At 37.8% G+C, this 21,383-nt stretch overlaps 1 protein-coding gene across 2 annotated transcripts in view; it reads left to right on the forward strand.

Annotated features, from left to right (window-relative positions):
* The window catches only part of NUB1 (negative regulator of ubiquitin like proteins 1), a 42,700-nt gene extending 21,949 nt beyond the window's left edge, over positions 1-20,751 (forward strand). For both annotated transcript variants that reach the window (XM_072412577.1, XM_072412578.1), the window contains exons 9-15: positions 662-848; positions 3,960-4,067; positions 4,366-4,518; positions 5,035-5,181; positions 10,130-10,219; positions 13,078-13,261; positions 15,563-20,751. In XM_072412577.1, the coding sequence (XP_072268678.1) occupies positions 662-848; positions 3,960-4,067; positions 4,366-4,518; positions 5,035-5,181; positions 10,130-10,219; positions 13,078-13,261; positions 15,563-15,726 (1,033 nt within the window). In that variant the 3' untranslated portion in view covers positions 15,727-20,751. The remainder of the gene's footprint in view (positions 1-661; positions 849-3,959; positions 4,068-4,365; positions 4,519-5,034; positions 5,182-10,129; positions 10,220-13,077; positions 13,262-15,562) is intronic.
* The last annotated feature ends 632 nt before the right edge of the window (positions 20,752-21,383 follow it).

Below are 21,383 nucleotides of genomic sequence, written 5' to 3' on the forward strand. Positions count from 1 at the left end.
TTTTTTTGGTTTACCAAAAACCTTTTTAAAGAATAGCAGTGCATTTTGTCTTTCTTTGAAAGATTTCTTCAGAGACTCTGAGGAGTATTATTACTCCCAGAGGACCAGCTTTTCCTAAATTATATCTTTATTACATAGGCCATAATCGTGTTCATAATTAACATTTTCCATCTAAAAATAAGAGAAAAAGGTCACCAAAGAGGCTTAGGAAAAAACTTAACATTGTCAAGTTCAAAAGTTAAGGAGGAACTACAGTGTGGCAAAACACATACTGAATGCCTGTCCTCCCACTCTTTAAGTTAACTTACCTACCTTTGTCCCAATGTAATGCCATTGGTGGGAAAAAACACATTTCACAGTACAGTATTGCTTGGAGCAGTACTAGTGCTTAGATTGATCATATCCTGTTTAAAGCTGTATGTCAGAAATTAAGCAGTTTGATAATTTTATCTATCACTGGAAGACTTTCTGGTTTAATTACACCTTTAGAGACCAGGTTCGCTTTGCTGGGATAAACCTACACTGGGGTATTAGTATTCATTTTTATTAAACCAACTGTATTACAACACTATTAGATTAGGATAATATACATAAGGTATATCATTACTTACTGTGTTACTGTTTTTTTGTTATTATTTTTTTTATCATTTTTATTTTTTAGTGAATGTGGGCCAGAGCTCCTGGAGTCAGTGGATAATTATGCTGTGCTGCAGCTTGACATTGTGTGGTGTTTCTTTCACCTTGGTCAGTTAGACTGCTTGGATGATGCAGACTCAAAACTAAGTATGTCCCAGAGGTGCTTCAATAAATGCTATGGAGAGAATCACGAGCGGCTTGTCAACATAAAAGTATGTTGTGTCTTTATCGTTTATCGTTGCATTAGTGACATATTACATGCTGGGGACTTTTTTAAGTCTGTGTTCAACTTTCAATTGTTATGGTTCACATAAGCAGTCAACCCCAGTGACAGTCACTGCACCAAGGCTCAACACAACTACACTGATGCTAACAAGCTCACGTCCACTACATTGATGCACACTACTCCATTTGCTGCCATTATACTGACGCCTATAGAATATAACGCACTGATACTGCACCATGCCTTTTCACATTTAAGGTTCTGCTGTTGGCAAGCTGGAGTTTTCCAATCAACACATAGGTGAGCTTTACTGATTACAGAGTTCAGGCTTTTACTGTGCAAGGGGAGTGTTGGACTGCTGCAGGAAGACTTCTGCTGTCACACACAGCTATGCTTCTTCCATTATTATTTTTCTTCTTATTACACAGTATTTGTATAGCACTTTACAAAGTTTATAGTCATGTCACTAGCTGTCCCTCAAAATGGCTCACATCCAATCTCACATCTAGGGATCCAATGTCCCTACCATAGTCATATGTCTTTAAGACAGTCTAAGGTCCGTTCTTGGGGGAAAGCCAATTAACCTAACTGCATGTTTTTGAAATGTGGAAGAAAACCAATGTACCCAGGGAAACCCACCCAAACACGGGGAGAGCCAGCAAACTCCATGCAGATAGTGTCCTGGCTGAGATTCAAACCTGTGACCCATTGCTGCAAAGGCCAGAGTGCTAAACACTGAGCCACTGTGCTGCCTTTTGCCTATTCCTTGAAAACTGGGGCAGGTGCTAGGGAGCAGTAAAAAGCAATTTCAATTTAAGCTTTCTACTTAGTATTTAGAATTACTGTCTACTTTTTCATTGATTCTAATTTGGGCTTTAAATATCAAGTTTGGGTGGCTTAACCCTTTTATTGTTTAGCCTAATTCACAAATTTTTTTCCACTACGTTATTTGGTAATTTATTGAAAAAGGGACAGGCTCTTCTGGGAAATGCTCTCCTTGGACATGTTTGTTTTGGAATTGAGAGCGATAAACATTTTAAAGCAAAGCTTGGCTAAGAAAGTCACCATTATGAGGGTATTTCCTATTGTGCTGTCGCACTGATTGGACACTAACATAACTCCCACTGACATGGCTGTTTTCACTTTGGAATACCGAACCAATTTTTAATGCATTTTTACTAATAGCATTTTAGCGAGCCAAACGCCTGGGTCATGTGGAAAAAAGGTCTGGTTAAACTGTTGTTTACGTATGAGAGATCATGTTTTGTTATTGTTCATCATTTTACAAGTTACCCATAATGGCATGAAACAAAATATTGTTATAATGCCAGTTAAAAAGTGAAGTAATGTTTTCATAGCCTATAATATTCTAGTTAGTCAACTAAGCATTCTGCTATGTAAACACTGTAAAAGTAAATAAATGTAGTACCATCCCTATACAATAAATAAAGTGACCCTGTCAGGAAAAAAAAAATAACTTTTGTAAACACCTCTTGTGCTCCCACTTAAATTTTCCTTATGAACCAATATTTTCAGTAGTGTGCAGCTCCTGGTTGTTATCCTTTTCACCCCATCATCGCTATAGCATTTAAAGGTCTTGCCAACCCCTAACATCCTTTACTTAGGAGTTGCAATGTTTGGCACTTGGCACAACAACTGCCTATTTTATATTCTTTCTGAGTCTTCCAAATCAGTGTGATAAGGCTGTCCTAAACTCTGGCCAGGCTTTGGTGTGCTCTTACCTGCTTGGCCATGGCTGAACTCCATCTAAAAATTCTAGCTGCCTTTTATTATGACCTATTGACTTTAATAATTTCCAAATCACTAAGCTGGAAGTGTGCATCTTACAAAAGGCCAAAAAAAGTCCAAATAATTTATCAGCATGTTTGTCTGGTTCAGCCACTGAAATTTCTGAAGCAAGAATATTATTTTGACAGTCTGACAACTTGCATTTTAGACAAGGAGGCGAGCAGTGGTGATAATGTTTCAGTACTGTGTTCTTACTGTTATTATGAATTATTTTGAAGCTGTGCCCAAAAAAAGACAAACTGAGGGCAAAGCACTAGTCACCAATTTTACCTGCCATCTTCCTGTAGCTGATCATTTCCTCTTTTCGAACATTTTCGCACTTGTTTCACACAGTGGGCTTGATTTATTTAAGCTCTCCGAGGCTCAAGACGATACTTTCATCATTGAAGCCAAGTGATGCTGCAAAACTGGAATGGATTTAGTCCAGGATTTAAAACATTTGCCAACAAACAGCAGATGACTTTTAAAAAATCCATTCCTTGTTTGCTAGATCACCCAGCTTTACTGATGAGGTAGCAATCTGTGCAGATGCGGAGCTTTCTAATGTCAGTGCTATACATTTTATGACTGGTGATCTAATAACTTGTGGAGTAATGATCCAGTAATAGGAGAGGTGAAGGAAGTAAAGAAGGACTGAAGTGGAAATAGGAATATTCTTTGCTGCAGGTCCTCTTAAACACATTTTTCAAAAAAAAGAACAATGAGCAGCAGATTGGAGACCTCTCCAAATTCTGTAAGACTAAAGCTAAGTAATCAAATAATTCTTGCCCAAGATAAACGGGCATGCTCATCTTGGATGGACATCTGACATAGGTCGATAAACAATCTGACAGCATATCAGGAATGCCTTCTGTGCTTTTCTAGGGAGCAGAACACAGCAGGTGCTGCTCACTTGTCCTCCCCTTCTCCATAGAATAGAACAGCGCTGTGTGTACAACACTTGTTCATTTATCACTAATCACTATGATCTTTTCCAGTGACCATAATCTAACATGTGTACATAGACTAACTTTCGAAGTTGCAGTTTTTAAGATAAGCTTACACAGCTTAGGTACAGTAATGTGTCAGAAATCACACTTCTGATTCTCAGTGGAAACTTAAGATAAATGGTTCATTTTTTGGATACTGTTTAGGCACAATTAACATTTCCAGATGTTCCCTATAAGATTGCAGATCTTTGTACTGAATCCTGGTCTGCGTTACAGAAGCCACAAACATTTTGATCATTTCCTGTACATTTACTGTCACTGTATTTTCTTTATATCATTACTAAGTGTGTCTATTGTTACAGGGAAGTTATGGGAGAGAAAAAGCCTTGTTTTTAAGACTTTATCTTCTGCAAGGAATAGTAAACTACCACAATGGCAAAGCCACAGAAGCATCTGAAAATTTATCAGAGGTACGAATATGAAAGTTTAATTTTGCTTACTCCATGTGTCAGTATGTTTGTAAAAGTTAAGGCATAAATCACAGCAACCAGAAATCTCATTTTATTTTCTGAACAGCTATATTTCATCTGTCATCTAGAATCTGGTTACATTAGGACAAACAGCCACTTCCGTTTTCATCATAGGGGCTTGTATAGAAGGGTGAATGAAGTAGGTGTAGGTGCCTTCAGCCTGCGTTTGAGATGTTTTTATTTCTTTTAGGCTGCTTTATTCTGCATTTGCATTCACACATTTGTTTTACTTTTTCAGGCTAAAAGATTACATAACGACCTCTCCATTGACCCAGCAAAAGTAGAGGCCTTATTACAGTTGGGGTGCTCAGCTCAGGAGGCACGCTTGGCATTGCGAGCTTGTGATGGGGATGTGGAACATGCTGCCAACTTTATTTCATGCAGACGAGAGGTATGGAAAAAGTATGTTAGGATTTTGTTGAGGTATTGTTAACTATAGACTGGCACAGGCTGAATACACCTGATATACGGGTAAGCAAATACAAGTAAGTACTGAACTATTGAATTTATTCCTCTACTTAATGCTCTACTTAATAAATAATATATATATATATACTGGTGTGTGTGTAGATATATCATTTATTCATGTATAGCAAAATTGTGGTTATACCTAAAGACAATGGAGGCTCTATAAAATTAAATTAAAGCCTATGTGACACACTTTTTTAAGCACTAAAATTACAGTATTATTTCTTAATATCTGCATTTATCTTTTATAATTTTCTTTCCACTAATATATTTTAATTGGCAGTCAGTTTTTTAGGTAATTGATTAGGATTCTTGATGAATGTCTACAGATCGCGTGCAAAAGCAGAAAGATAGCTTGTGGTTATAATTTTAGTTTATTTTTGTTGTTCTATATATCTGAGCTGAAAATAAAAAAACATTGTTTTATTATATTTTTTAGGAAAAAGTAAAGATTAAAAAAGAAGAGAGAGAAAAGAGAAGAAAAAGACTGGACAAGATTAATACTCTACGTGGGATGGGATATTCTGAAGCTGCTGCAGCAGAGGCCTTGAGTCAGGCTGGCGGGAACATTGACCGGGCAGTCCAGGTACATTTTTAAAAGCCTTTACAAAGCATGTGTGCCATGGTCTTGCCAGGTCAATTTGAATGCTCCCTGCAGAAGAAGGTAGCTTATATATGAAATGCATACACTGCTAGGTTATATTGTAGTAAATGTGCTGAATGCACAGTTTATGCTCTTGTTGTGTGCATGTTGTTTTTAACCAATTTGGTTATGAAGCCATTTAAAGTCATTGCCATGAAGTGGTTTTCCTTCTGTCTGACATTATTTTTAACACTTTGTGCAACCTAGCAATGATTACTTCACAGACGTTAACTATTTATCCGACACTTCAATCTGTAGATCAACTTTTGTGACAAACAGCAGCAGCTCTCTGTACTAAAATTGACATGCAGATGGTTTTCTGTCTTTTTACCGGGGCTATGGTTCTTCTAAGTATGTATAAATTATTATGGTTTAGCCTGACATCACACTTCATTTGAAGTGTTCATGTAATTCCAAAGGCTGGTAAAGTATTTATTTTCTTACCTGTACTAGGGACTCCTTGGGTGCACAGAAAACGAGTGACCCTGTCTGTAAAATATCAAACAGGTATAAATGTATGCTATGCCTACTTCAGTTCTCTGCTAAGATTGTTTTCTAGGCTGTTCTCTAGTACCAGAGAGCTTGCCCACCTCACACACATTCTCATTGCTGGTAAGGCAACCCATTATAGTTCTTGTCTAAAAAAGTGTGGAGGGGTTGGACATAAAGAAGATGCAAACAAGCTTTGACCCTACAAATAAATGTTTGCCCATTCACCATATGCCCAGAATTCAGGCACAGCGGTGGGCAATTAAAGCTGCCAGGGGTAGAGGAAGCCCCTTTAGATGCCTACACTTTATACATTCTTGGAGATTTATTTTTTTAAAGTAATGCCTGAACCTTCCAAGTGACCCAGAACAAAGGGCACCAATCTAAGATTTCTTTTTTCTGTGAATTCTCTTAAGATAAAATACTTTCTATAAAAAAAGAAATAATCTTTATTTTTGTTCATCGGTGATTACATCAGCGATACAGAGCCAAGTACATGAAGCAGTTTCCAAAATGTTACTTTAGCAGAACTAAATGAGCAGTGAGGTCAGATAAGCCAGGAATACAGATTAGGAATACAAATTTCAGCTTTTTAGCATTTAAACAAATAAATGATTTAAATTCATTTTTGGAGGCTTGGCACAAAGATTAGAATAGCAATTTGGTATGTTTATATATAAATCATCCACCTAATGTTGTCTAATAGAACAGAGGAGGGGAACAGTTTGAGATGAGTTTACAAATAGTGTGGGGTAACTTGGCTCCATTTTTGGCAAATAATACACAGCTTGTGACAAATTACATGGAGAATGATATTGCTAAGAAGTTCATATGTAAATATGTATTTTATTGTTAAATATTTTACAACAGTAATATTATTATTATTTCACAGTATTTATATAGCGCCAACATAATAGGCAGTGCTTTACAAAGTCCATAGTCATGTCACTACCTGTCCCTCAAAGGGGCTCAAAATCTAATGTCCCTACCGTAGTCATATGTCTTTAATACAGTCTAAAGTCAATTTTTTGGGGGTGGTAGCAAATTAACCTAACTGCATGTTTTTGGAATGTGGGAGGAAACCGGAGTACCCGGAGGAAACCCACGCAGACACGCTGTCTATTTTGGTCAGATCAGACTAGCTTCTACTGTCATCTGGTTTGTATGGACACCTAATTTTGCTCTAGCCTTCATAACATAGACCAATAGGATAATACGGCTCATGTGCGCTGTTAATCCTTTAAAGCTAGTCATGCACATCATCTTTAGTCTGGCTGAAATTCTATTGACTTGTTGATAAATGTTGATGCAAATCAGTGCACTCAATACACAATTGATTACTACATTTTCACTGAATTAACCTCTCCGTGAAATAGGACAAGCATATGTGAGCATGCTCCAAAATTTAGTTAAACAGAAATTACTTACAATATCAAAAACCTGTAACATGCTTATGACTCAACTGATCAATGTTTTGTTTATTATCTACCTAATAGTGATCAGTTTTTATCTCACTTTATGTTTTGAGAACTGCCTTTAATCAGGCGAGATATAAGTCTGCAACAGGAAAACACATCAATACAACATTAAACTTAAGCAGTTTCACTTTTTAATTATGTTTTTTTTCCCTTTATTTATTTATAAAAAGGTTGTCCGTAGGACAAAAAATGGGAAATCTCACTTGTTAATTTGTTGTGAATTGTTCCATCCACACACATCTTTTTATGCTAATAATAGTGTAATTGCGGGGATGAGTAATTGGGTAATGCTTCTCTGTATATTCATTTGTGCATGTTCCAGAGTTGAGGTGTTAGAACACACTTTATAGAAATGCCTGGACATGTCTCTGCTACTTCTGCATACATTTACAAAAATATAGACAAGTGTTAGGTTCATTCTAAACTTTTTTTTCTGAGCATATATATTTGCTTTTGTAAATCTGAAATGTGTAACAAGAATAAATAATAACTAATACTTTGCTGCTCAATATATTGTATTTATTTAGAGTGAAAGAAGAATCTCTGACCTTTGTGAGAGGTCTGAAACAAGCATACACACCCTGTTCTTCATGCTGTCTCTATTTCAGAGTGATGACCTTTTTTATTAATCCTTTAATGTATGAGCAGTTATCTGTCATAACTCCTCTTCTTCCTCTCCTCCCCCATTCTCTGTGTATTGAGGCTTCCATCTGTTTCTAATATTATAAATCATTAGAATGGCCTCTATTTCTTGGTAGTTCACCGCAGTGTTACAAGCCTGTTTGTTTTTGCTTTGGGATACTGTGGGTTAATACTAAATGCTGGAAACCAGGCTGGATTGTAAACTTTTCTTTGTAATATATCTTTAGCTTTCGTAGCTGAATCATTTTTGGCACCTTGGGAATAATGGCCAACAGATGGTATCACCCAGGGGGGTGACATTGAAGGAAATGGTACTTGGCTGCATTCCTATGAATGTGCTCAGTAATATAATGACCCCGTTTTGTTGCACTGGTTGGATGAAAGAAAATAGAAAGTCTTCAATCCCATTGACACCTCTTCCATGGGGAAAGCCTGCTTGCAATGGAACCCCCCATTCCACTGTTGTGAAGCGTTTGCCAAATTAAAGCCTGATTATGATTATGAAAATGACACTGTCACACTACTACTTTGTTATAAAGATGTTCTGTAATATCGGATTTCAGCTGCAGTAAAAATTATGAAATAACCTGCCGTCTGATTTTATGAAATAACCCCTGGTCCGAGTCATATGCTGATGCTTACAGGCCCTACCTGTTTAAAAATGTGCAAGAAAGTGGACTGGGGCGGGAAAATCACATGACTGGGGTTTTGCTAGAGTTAAGAGCATGTGGATCTGTTTCTTTATTTCAGTTGAGGGGTGGGAGGGAGGTTCATTTTAGACCATAGATCCACTTTTAAAGAATAACATCAAGTGAAGTTGAAATGTACCCATGCTACCCATAGCGATCGGATAAATTTAAGCTTTTTATTTTCTTGCACAGGTCTAAAAATCAAGGCACAACTTTTTTTTCTCCATTCCTTTCCCTACCCTCCCTGCCTTTCATTCTTGTCTTCTCCTCCCACTTATATAGCCCCTTGTGTATGGTCAGAGACTTGGAAAGAATATATTTCCTCACTTAGTCCTTACCAGTTATATCCAAGCAATATACATTAAATTGATGTGATAGCCATCTAAATATGAAATACTTACCTTACCGTTTCCATACACACATTCTATGTATCTAGTGAAAAAATAATAATGTATAGGAAATCTGAATTGCATTGCTTATGCTAACCATCATTTAGTTGTAAGATATGATCTTAGGAAAACACTGACTTTTCCTGACAGAGGTAGGAAGGGAATTATAGAAGAATTTGATGCTTGCTGGAAGGGACTTATTACCTCTGCAGCCAGTGGATTGCAATCTGTTCTAGAAATCATAGGACTTGATATCCGTCAATCCTAACTGGAATGTGTACATATACGTTTCCACAGATTGAACTAACTTGTGTGTGATTGGAAGATAAGGTGCGGGGGTTTCAATTTTGTTATACTTTTGGAATGTTGACACAATTTACACACATGCAAAGTGGACTTATTGGGCCTGATTTATTTAAGCTCTCCAAGGCTGAAGAGGAAACACTTTCATCAGTAAAGCTGGGTGATCCAGCAAACCTGCAATGGATTTTTTAAAAGTCATTTGCTGTTTGTTAGCAAATGTTTTAAATCCTAGACCAGATCACCCAGCTTTACTGATGAAAGTGTATCCTCTCCAGCCTTGGAGAGCTTTAATAAATCAGGCCTATTATCTCTAATAGAGAAACTATAATTAGTGTATTTCAGTAAGCAAACCTTGTTCTGTCATTAATAAAAAGCTAAACATCTATTGACAGTAAATATAGGACTTACATCTTTGTTCTTCTCCTTATTGTTTTTTATTTGACTGTATAGATTTTCCATATAGTTCCTGCTTAATTGTGCATAGTTGAAAAATTATGTGATCACAGGAGTTTAATTCAGTAGCAGCTAAATGGTTTTGTATACATGTATGCATGTATTTTGCTGTTTTATGTGCAGGGTCCTCTTCACCTCTGTCTTGTTGATGGGAAGGGGCAGTCAGTAATAATGCAGGATGATATCACTGTAGGTAATGGCAGGAAGCTTCTCAACCCATAGAAAGCAGGAGCATTAGTTGGTGCTGTGAGTAATAGGGACAGTTTCAGGAGGAGGTGAATATGGCATTCCTGCCAACTGATTTCCTGTTTTCATAACTGTGAATCTGTTAAATAATAAAATGAAATTACATTTACTTTCATACAATGTATAGGATTCTATTTGTTTTGTTTTTAGTCTGAGTGAAGCTAAACTTTTTACATGCAATGTATTTGTTTTATCCTGATAGATACTCCTAGACAATCCAGAGCGTTTAATCCCACATGGTAGTTCAGCCAGCAGGGCCTCATTTATTGTTCCACAGGAGAGTATTGATCAGGTAAGAAACATTTGCTTTGTACATGAAATGAATTTCTTGCATTTTTATTCATCCTTCACCTGGCTGTGCAGTCTGATGATCTATCAGTAATGCTTATCAAATGTTTGTAGAAACACTCTTCAGTGTAGTAACATATATATGCCAAGTATTGCCTCCAAAATGACACTGTATTTTAAATCTTGGCTCAAATTGAAGTCCCTGAGCTGAGGGGGAATTGGTATACCTACCTTTTCTCAGTTAGGCTGACTGGTCACCTACATCACTCATATCAGATTTAGTTTATCCTTCCTGACGTCCATCTGATTGATCTTTCTCATTTTGAATAGGGTGCTGAATGTATCATTCGGAATGACGGTGGCAGGGAGAGTAAACTATAACTATAAACTTTAACAGGGCAGAATGATGCAACAGGCTACCAAAGACACACGGGGAAACAATTAGCACCTGAACAGAGGAGATGCAACAGCTAGAACATGGTGTGGTAAATATACTAATACCCCCCATACCTTTCCAGCAAGACCTCTGTCGACTATAGGCCGCACCACATCTGTTTATAGTTGAGTCAACCAGTTTGAGTCATCTGTTTTCTTAGGTAAAAATGGGGGGCTTGGCTAATACCTAAATCATCCTGTATTAGAGTATCTTTTGCAAGGACTGCAAAGTGTTTGAAAAGGTTAAAGCATTGTTGCCAAAATTAAAATTATGAAAATCTTTATTGAATCTGTAGGATTGTGTTTAGGAATTTAATGTTGGTGGGTGGCATGAAAGACCTAAAATACAGATGGTAACAGAGGCTATTTTCTAATTTAAAATATTGATGTCATTATTCAATTTAACATCGGCTGCATATTTCTGTTTCTAGAAGGCAGTGGAAAGCCTTTTCTGTACTATTTGCTGAAAAAGTAAATCTTTGATATTTTTTGGCAGTGAATGAACAATTTCTCCCAATCCAAGTTGTCACATGAGACAGTTTGAGGTTACTATGCATTCACCTGCATCTTACAATTTAGAACATCAATCTTCCCCAGCCAGGCATCTCTTTCCACATCAGGGAGGTGTTTTTAGGCTTAAGATTTGCTGAAGTTGCAGACTGTCACTGGTTAGGAGATAGCTGATAAATATGACACTGTAAAGACACATAAGGAGGCAATAAATATAACTTGGCTGTGCCTCGTGGAATGAGGAGAAAGTGAGATAGGATGAGTCTAGAATTTATAACCAATAGATCAGGTTAATATGTTCCTTCCAGTTCCTGCATGCATGTAAATCTTTTAATTCCTTAAGTTCACATCCATGAATAATTGCTATATTTGCTGTTCTTGTGCTTTCTGCATTTTGTCCTGTTAGTTGTACTTTACTGTCACCGCTAAGCACATGCTGGAAACTGATACTTTCTTTAGAAAACAGTGAAAGTCATGTTCAGGATAGATTGCTTTCACACTGCAAGTGTGAAAGAGGCCTTACATTAAGTTTATTTTATGGGTAAAGTAGAACTTAAGTAAAAAAAAACACACTGACCTTTAATCCCGCATATCCGACTATGTATCGGGAGGTTACTTCAGTTGGGTCCCGTGTCATCATGGTATCCTTCTTCTGCCCAGCGCCGCCATCTTCTTTGCTCTTCTTCCGGGTTATTCATACATCACCCGATCTCGCACTGTCCATGCGAAAGATCGGGTGATGTCGATGGGGAAAAAGATTTTCGATCTGACTTTACATGCGTGAGATTGGCAATTTTTTTTCTCCCATTATAGCAAGGGCTCCTTCGCATGCCCGAGATCGGGCATGTGCAGAAGGAGTAGCCAAAAGTTTTCTGAGATGGGTGGCGTAGGTATACCGGGAGGCTCTGCGCTCCCATTCTGTGTTGACTGAGAGCTAAGGTGCTGCACCCTTTTTTTAAAAGAAAATAAATAAATAAATCCAATTTTTACTAAAAAAAAAAGGATTTTCTACCCTTTCATGTAAAGTAAACATTTTGAGCTTAGGTCCGCTTTAAGTATGCTTTTCCAGTATATCTAAGCACAAGTTTTAACATTTTAATGTCCTTTAAAAAATTATTTTTGCCTTTAAAATTAAAATAATTCCTGATAATCCTGCCATAAAGGTCCTTGTTTAGTCACTTTCTGTTATGGGATGTGAATTGTCCCCAGTTGTTCTCCTGCTTTGTCCTGTCACATGTGCACCTAGTGCCACTTGGGAATATTTTAGGCAGGCCTATACTTCTGGTGTCAGTATCAGGATTCCATGTGCAATTGGAGTTCATGCATACAGACAGGAAGTGGCTATCAAAGCCTGGTTGAGATGAGCAACAATAAGATCCAATAAAATGCAACAACTGATGTTGTTGAAAATAAAATGGCAAATGTTTATGATGTACAATTCCTTGGCAAGCTAAATGTTTATCGTTTAGAGCGTTAGCTCCACTTTAATATATTTTTTTTTGTTTTGTTTCCCTGACACAGTTTAGGTCCACTGTATCCTGACAGCATTTGAGCATTTGAGAAATACTGACTGTTATGCAAAGTCTTTCCAGTTTTATGTGAATCAGATAAAATAGATCTCTTACTGACATTTAGTTATTAAACGTTCTTCAATAACATTTTTGTGGGTAAAGGTAACCTGTGCTTCTATAAATGCACATCTGGTGGGTTATGTTTTATGTTTGTTATTTAAGAATTTTGGGGTTTCATTAAAAATCAAATTTCATTTAACAAGTGACAAAGGAACTTTTTTTTATGTGTATAGTTTTGTCTGTGGACGCATGCATTGTATTACATGGCTCTCTGAATTCACCTCACTGTTGGAAGAAGTACAATGAGTGTTTTATATCCTCATGTGTTGCTTGTCTTTTTCTCTAGCTGGTGTATATTGGTTTCACTCCTGAGGCAGCTAAGGCAACTCTCCAACTATTCCAAGGTAACGTTGAACTGGCCGCTCAGATACTGGCTCAACACCAAGGAGTTCTCCCTCCTCACCTCCTGCAAGAGCTGGAAAACTTTTCATCAGCACCCCAGCCGAGCTCCTCATCCTCTGAGACTGCAGGTATTGCATTTTCTTAATTCTCATATTTTGCCTTTTTTGGTTTCTCCTTTTCCCCCGTTATCAACATGGTAGTCAAATTATTCAGTAAAGCCCATCTTTTTTTTTTTTTATATTACATAGCATTTTTATATCCAGTGATGTCATTATTTGTTAATTGTGCTTCTCTACGTAGAGGAGGCCAGATAATGGCCTTATATGAGGGGCTTGCAGGGTGCTATACCAAGGTTTCTAAAAACAAGAAGCTATAGTAAAGAAGCAATCGAGAAGAACTGAAATCCGATGAGTGAAAGGGGTGCGATAGGGACAGTTAGACTGGGAAGGGAAGGGCAAGATGATGCTTGATGTTCTTAGGCCCGGTAAGGCTGTCTGACTTGCTGCAGTTTTTAATGTATCTTGTTGGAAGCTTACAGTGTGAAGTGAAACCTGTGTAAGCAATTTCAGTACAGGAGAGGATACTGTACAGCTATGCAAGACTGGCAGTAAGGTTGAAGTTTGACTTTAATCTTTTCATGATCCGAGGTTATTCTAGCTTACATTTCCAAGGAAAATCATCAGTAGTATTTGTACAGATGGTTGCCCTGGCTGTAAATATGTATGTTATTTGATATTAAAACCCTTTTTTTTTCCTTTTTTTTAATAATAATATAGGTTGACGTGGAGAGGAACATTCATTAGCAAATTGTGTTCAGTGATAGATTGAATAGGCCAATTACTTGAGGAGAGGTGTTGTTAGACATCCACCTTCTTACATTTTCCAATAAAACAAATCTGTTTTGTGAGTATGAGACACTTGAGAATGGCTAAAGCAGCCGGGCAGTTCTTGGATGTAATTACTATTGTTATACAGTATTTATAAAGCGCCATCATATTACGCAGCGCTGTACAAAGTCCATAGTCATGTCACTAGCTGTCCCTCAAAGGGGCTCACAATGTAAAGTCCCTACCTCAGTCATATATGTTTGATACAGTCAATTTTTGGGGGTAGCATGTTGTTTTGGGGGGTGAGAGGAAACCCACGCAGACACAGGGCGAACCTGCAATGCATGCAGATAGTGACCTGGCCGAGATTCGAACCTGGGACCTAGCACTGCAAAGGCCAGAGTGCTAACCACTGAGCCACCGTGCTGCCTAATTGCTTGAACGTGGAGAGATGAGTTGGCCTGGGTTTCATTATGCTCTAAATAATAAACAAGACCACTTATTCCAAGTCATACACCCCGTCTGATGTCTCCTGCCCTGTCTTCAATCAACATAAATTGCAGGCTCCCTCTGCCACATTCTACGTATTATTCCCTATTATTATTATTCATAATAATAAACAGGATTTATATAGCCCCAGCATATTATGCAGCGCTGTACATTAAATAAGGGTTGCAAATGACAGACGAATACAGACAGTGACACAGAAGGAGAGGACCCTGCCTGGAGAGCTTACAATCCAGGAGGTGGGGGAAGTAACACACAATAGGAGGGGAGATATGTAGTGGTGGGAAATAGTGACGGTTTCAAGAGACAGAAGAAGACGGGTAGCAAGTTCGAAAAAATAGGTTTTGAGTGCTCTTTTAAATGAGCATAAAGTAGGAGCAAGCCGAATAGGACGAGGAAGACCATTCCAGAGAATTGGGGCAGCTCTCGAAAAGTCTTGGAGCCGTGCACGTGATGAGGTTAAGAGTGAGGAAGTCATTAGTAGGTCATTGGAGGAGCGGAGAGATCAGCTAGGGGAGTATTTTTCTACCAGGTCAGAGAGTTAAGTGGGACAAGAAATGTGGAGAGATTTGAAGGCAAAGCACAGGAGCTTGAATTTGATTCTCAGGTGAAATGGAAGCCAATGAAGAGAACTGCAAAGAGATGCAGCAGAAGAGGAGCGGTGGGAAGGATGGATAAGTCTGGCTGCAGGATTCATAATGGATTGTAGAGCTTGTATAGTCAGTAGGAAACTTCTTTCCAAGAGAATTCTTGATACTGGGGTTAGCAGGACCCATTTCCAGGAGCCCAGGAGGACCAATAATCTGTTTTTTTTTTTCTAGATAAAGCAAGCAGAGTGTATTTCAAAGCTATTTATTGTATTGATTGTCTGTTTTTATGACTTGTTGGCTTTCTTGTTTTGTGTTTCACATTCTCCAGGGTGACTGCACTGAGTTCAGCAGGACTCATCTTCTGGAGTTTGGGATTCTTGCCCTTTTTATTGCTTTACCATTCAACTTAATTCACTTTTTAGGAAGATTGTTACAAAATTTGTTAGCCATCTATCAAACTCTACATTAGGAAATAATGCCGTCTCTGTCTCTATATTTGTTTTAGGAACAAGCTCATCAAGTAACACCAACACTGTCGAACCAGCCATTGACCCTGTAAAGGAAATTCTGGATGATATCCCTGAGCATGAAGAGGACTATCTGGACTTAACATTGGAGGAGGAAGGGCAAATTCTTATGGAGTATATTTCTTACCTAGAAAAGCTGTAGTTTGTGATTTTACTGAACTACAGTCGTTTTTTTCTGACATTGAAGTTCCTTAGTTATCCATGGCAACTATTTCAGATTATTCCTTTAGTTTCTGACTTGTGTTAGAAACATGACTTTTGGAAACTGATTGGTTACTGTGGGCAGCGCTGACACTTCTTTTATACATGATATCTTTGTTGTCTTTTATAGCACTTTATACAGAGAAGTTTGTGTTAAATACTGGTACAGACGATGTTGTGGTGTTCAGAAAACAAGGCTCAGCATTCTAGTGAGCAAAATAAGTATTTTGGCAATTTTGTGAGACTTAAGCAGTTTTTTCCTTTGGTATATTTTGTTATTATTTATTATAAATGCAGAAACAAATAGAAATTTTCAATAAATTTATATGCTCAGAATTCATATTTTATAAAATTTGACACCAGCAATTAGATCCTCAGATTTGAAAAATAATTACATTTATCTTGGATGGTACAAATTTCTTTTCCTTCCAGTGATGTTGTATTCTGCACAAGTTTAAACCAAAGACAGTGACAATTTCTAAAATCTGTAACATGAGTATGTTAGTCAGAAAGTAACTTGCACCCATTCCAACATTTTGGGTAACTTCACCTCATTAGTGGGGAGGACTAACCTGATCCTCAGATCAGAAGGAAGGATGGAGTACTCGGGTACTAACCATTGTTGCTTATTCAGCACCATGATAACCAGTGACTTCCTCAATCTATGCAAGGCGAACACTGATTTCCAAACAATATTATGATTGTTATTACCATTAAAAAAAATCCTTGCCATATCAATTTTCATTGACATTATTCTTACCAAATATTTAAAAGGAATCGTAAATCGATCTTGTAAATATCATATAACGTACGCTAGCAGGAGTGTAATTCCACTTTTTTTTTTTTTTGCCTTACCTGCATGATGTTTTTTTTGGGATCTTAATATTGTTTTAAAGCAGGGGTGTCAAACTCAAATACACAGTGGGCCATAATTAAAAACTTAGACAAAGTCGCGGGCCAAACTTGAAACTGAAATAGCACCGCTACTACAATTCCCTGCGTCAAGAAAACAGTCCAATGCAGGGCTTAATGTGGCTGGAACTTCCTCTTCACTGAAATAGCACCGCTACTACAATTCCCTGCATCTACAAAACAGTCCAATGTGGGGCCACGCATAGGCACAGAGGCGGCTGGTCTATAGACACGAGTGATGCCGGGATTTATAGTAGTGGCTCTATTTCAATGCAGCAGCGGGCCAGCGGCAATTCATATTTGATTCCTTTGGGGGCAAAAAAAAGGACGTTGTGGGCCAGAGTTTGATACCCCTGTTTGAAAGTCTTGTGCTTTTTCATCTTTTATTTATATTTGTTTATAATATTAGACTGATGATTGCACATGACTGTTTTTGAAGTTGCTTTCAGGACGTAGTTGCCCATGTGTTCCCAATTCAGTCTGATCATTAGATTTGAAAAATATTTGCAGATCTCAGAAAAAAATTAAAGCATGTCAGACATTTTTTCATAATTTATTCATAATTTGCTTGGGCTAAGTTTTAAAATTGGTTTGAAACAGAAATAGTTTTTTTAAGTGTTTTTTTTTTGGTTGGTCTTCTGTTGGTTTCCCTCTAGTCAGGAATCCAACAAACATTTGTATGGCCTTATCCAGACAATGTATTGCCAAATGCCATCAAACCTTCAGATCAGATCTGGAAAATATTATGTATGTATGTGGAGGCCTCATACTGCTGGCCATGAAGAGGTGAATAAAAGGCTTCATACTTTTATAACCATGGATAATGTTTTTAGTATTAAAGACCAAGTTCTCTTATTGTAATACTAAGTAAGAAGTACATTGCAAGTTTAGTCTTTCAGGTTTGCCTGTTTGTATACTCTGATTGAAATAGATTTGTTTTTCCATGAGACATTTCTAAAGATCCCTGAGTTTTGGTCATTGAGGCCCCATTTGTGCCATTTCTGACCCCTTAGAAATAAATATTGTACCGTTTTATATAATCTTTCAGACATCTTTATTAGCATTTCTTTGAGGTTTACATCTACTGTCTACTTGACACTGCAAGAAGCCTTAAAGATACCTAACACAATTGGTGCACAATATGGAATTTTTGAAACTCTGGAACTGAATTCTTGGCCGCAGTAAACCAGAGCATTGTTCTAGGTCAGTAAATAAAGATGCATGGTGGCTCAGAGGTTAGCACTCTGGCCTTTGCATCGCTAGGTCCCAGGTTAGAATCTCGGTCACGGCACAGAGTTTACATATTCTCCCTTTATGTTTGTGTGGGTCCCCCCTTGCAGTTAGGTTGATTGGTTTCCCACCAAATTGTCCTTGGACTGTGGTAATGACATATGATCATAGTAGGGGCATTAGATTGTGAGCTCCTTTGAGGGACAGCTAGTGACATGACAATGAACTTTGTAAAGTGCTGCGTAATAAGTCAGTGTTAGATAAATCTGTGTGATAATGATAACATTGTGTGTTCCATACACACACTTTTTGCTGATTACCAGTGTTGTACTTGCTGCCCTAAAAGCTGCTTTCAGGAACATGGTGCAGGATTCCCAATGCACTAATTTTGCCAAATCCATACCACAAGCCTTCTCACAAGCCTGGATCCACAATGGGTCCAGGCTTAGGGACAAACGCTCCATTACAATGCTGAATTGTAAATACTGGAAAACAAAAATGTAACAACTGAAGCAGCCTGGTTATGAATTAGTCCAGGGATCCACATCCCTATTTTGTGTGTACTTCTCTTGCCCAGCTATATTTACTATTAAAGAGAACCTGTAATTTTATGTAGGAGGAGTGAGGTCTGATAGAAAGGATATACCAAAAAAAATCCTGTTAATGTCTGTGTGTATCTGAGAGCACGTTTGTGTTGCGTGTTGCATGCTGGGAAAACAGACATAACATGAGTCTCTGGGGTGCAGTCATTTACATGCTGGGTTACCAAGTTTTGTTCAGTAAGGTAATTACTTTTCTTGGGCCAGCTTAAAAAAACTTTATACTGCTTAGGAGATTTATTTGGCAGTTTTATTTATGCTTTTTCAATAGGTAGAAGACCTGCTTGTATACCTGCATACTGTGAGAGGATTTGGTACCAGGAAAGTGATGATGTTTGAATTGAATGTGAAATAAGGATTTTGGCTCATGCACAGGAAAGACTAAAGTAATACTAATAGTAATACTAAAGAGTGCACTAATGGGTGAATCCTGGAGAGCCCTTTCCCAGTTTGTAACGCCTGTTTTTTTGTTTTTTTTTCTGTTCTCTGTGATGTCTTATAAAATAAAATCGAGGCAGGAGGATGAGATCCCTTCATAACTGATTATTTCAAGTGGTTGGTGCCCTTAGCTCTATCACAGTGACCCACACTACCCAAGTTCCTGAGACACAGAAATGACATAACATGAAACACTAGATCCCTTGTCATTTACTGAAACATCTGTGTGGGTGGACCGACTGTTTTATTTCATCAAAAGTTTAAAGTTGGGTTTTTTTTCTAGTATATTTTGACTGCTTGAGTGTTCTGTTCATACTTATGATTTACAAAACAGTACCAGGATCTATAAGCTTCAGAATTTCATATTTAGGTCTGTTGTTTGTATTATTTCTATTTTTATTCATAAAAATAGACGATTGTCTCAGTTGCCCAGGTTCTGAATTCCTATTGTTCAAATGTGATACCCAATCCAAAGGATTTTTTTTACCAAGCCTGCTCAGAGTCCATAGGCGTCTTCCTGGGGTATTCAGCACATGGCTCACCACAAGCTAACCACTCAAAGTAGTAAAGGAAGAATTTTAAGTGTGTACTAGGAATTTTTACCCATGACAGTTTATTGCTATAGATAATCCAACCCCAAACTGGCTGACTTCACCCCATGGGGAGTATAGTCAGTCAGTCTAAGCCTTTTATGAAGTGAAACATGACAGAGGGATGTGACTGTTTTCAGATGGATCGTCTGCAGAATTCCTAACATCCAGATATTTATGATGTGTACTGAAAGAGAAGAAAGAGACTTGTAGAGCAGCTAAGGAGCTGTATTGGTCAGACAGAACCTAATATGTGGCATGGGCATGCACATTGGTAATCCAAGATCTTACACCTATGTATACCTCCATGTGTTAGCTAGAGCACTGAACTCCGAAACATAAGTGAAAAGCCAAGCATATTTTCTGTTTCTTCCCTATAAATCCCCTGGACATTGAATATGACTTTTGGCTTCCCAAAACCCATGCATGAAATTTAGGTTGGTTAAATCAGTCTCCACCTTTATTTATCAGTTTAGGACTGATGGTTGCCTCTCCATTTGTCATGTGTATTCTGGGAGTTATAGTGGCTGCTGGATTTTCCATTTGTACTTCAGGAGAAAGTTGGAAATTTCAACCACTGGTGTCCATTAAAATCCCAAATATAATTTTGGGAAGGAAATCCCTTTTAATGTTACCTGTCACCTATACACCATGCAGACATCATTCCATGTTCCTTCATTTTTACATTGTCACTGTCTATTTATTGTCTAAGAATTAGAAACATAGGGAATGTTTTATCACACTGGTGTGCCATTGGTGAACAGTGCCTGGGTGACAGGTACACTTTAAGTTCATCATACATGAAAAACTGTCTTATTAATGTACTTTGTCCTAATAAAATACTTCACAAGTGTATTCATAAATAGCTGTTAAAAAAAAGGTCCAGATAATTTGTATCTATAACTTTTTTAAACTTTGCAAGTTTTGCCTGAAATAATTAAACAGGTTTATCTCACAGTCTGAGCCATATTTTTTCTGAAATGCTTTTTTTTGTAATTGAGCGTTGTGGTTCTTCCACGGGGAAGCATTGAATAGAAGTGAACATTTTATTAGGAAGTTAAAATGCACCAGCAAGTTTTCAGTGAAAAGTTATAGAAACTGTTGTTTCATCTATTCTAACAATGCATGATCAGACTGTGCTTTTTGATGACTGATGTTCAAATAATGCAAAACTGCTAAATAAACAATTGTGAATTATTTTATTGTCATGTTTATTTCATTTAATGATCTTTTTAATGTTTATTTAAATGCTAAGTCATTCTGCAGATTCTTCAGAAGCTCTGCTTTAAAGGAAATGAAAATGGTTCTGGTTGTCATGACTGATGTCACATATTCAAACAACTAGTTGCCTGGCTGCTTTTCTAACAATTTACAGTCAGCACTTTCTCAGAGACTCAAAACTCTGAGAGACTCATGGGAATAATGTATTTTGACCTTTTCCCTTTATTAAACTACTTGCTTGTTTCTGGTAAGGAGAGTCACAGTTCTCTAGTGGCAGGAGTACTCAAATCAGAACTAAACTTGTTGATGAGTGGTGCGCTTCTGCACACCTCACTTGCAGATTATGGCACATACTATGTGTTGTCGCCCTGAAGCGATGACAGGTCCAGAACCTGTCATTGCTACAGAGATGGCCGTCACCATCCTCCCCGCCAGCTCAATGGTGGCATTTCATGGAGACAGCGATTCCCCTCATTGACTGTATGCGCAGGAGTTACATTTTTCTCGGCAGCTTCCTGCATGAGCAGCGACATCCCGCAGAACCGAGCTCTACATTACACAGTGCATTTGCCGTGTAGCTTGGAGCAGAAACAAAAAGCCGCCAGGAG

The sequence above is a fragment of the Pyxicephalus adspersus genome, chromosome 5, assembly GCF_032062135.1.
Source record: "Pyxicephalus adspersus chromosome 5, UCB_Pads_2.0, whole genome shotgun sequence".
Lineage (NCBI taxonomy): Eukaryota > Metazoa > Chordata > Amphibia > Anura > Pyxicephalidae > Pyxicephalus > Pyxicephalus adspersus.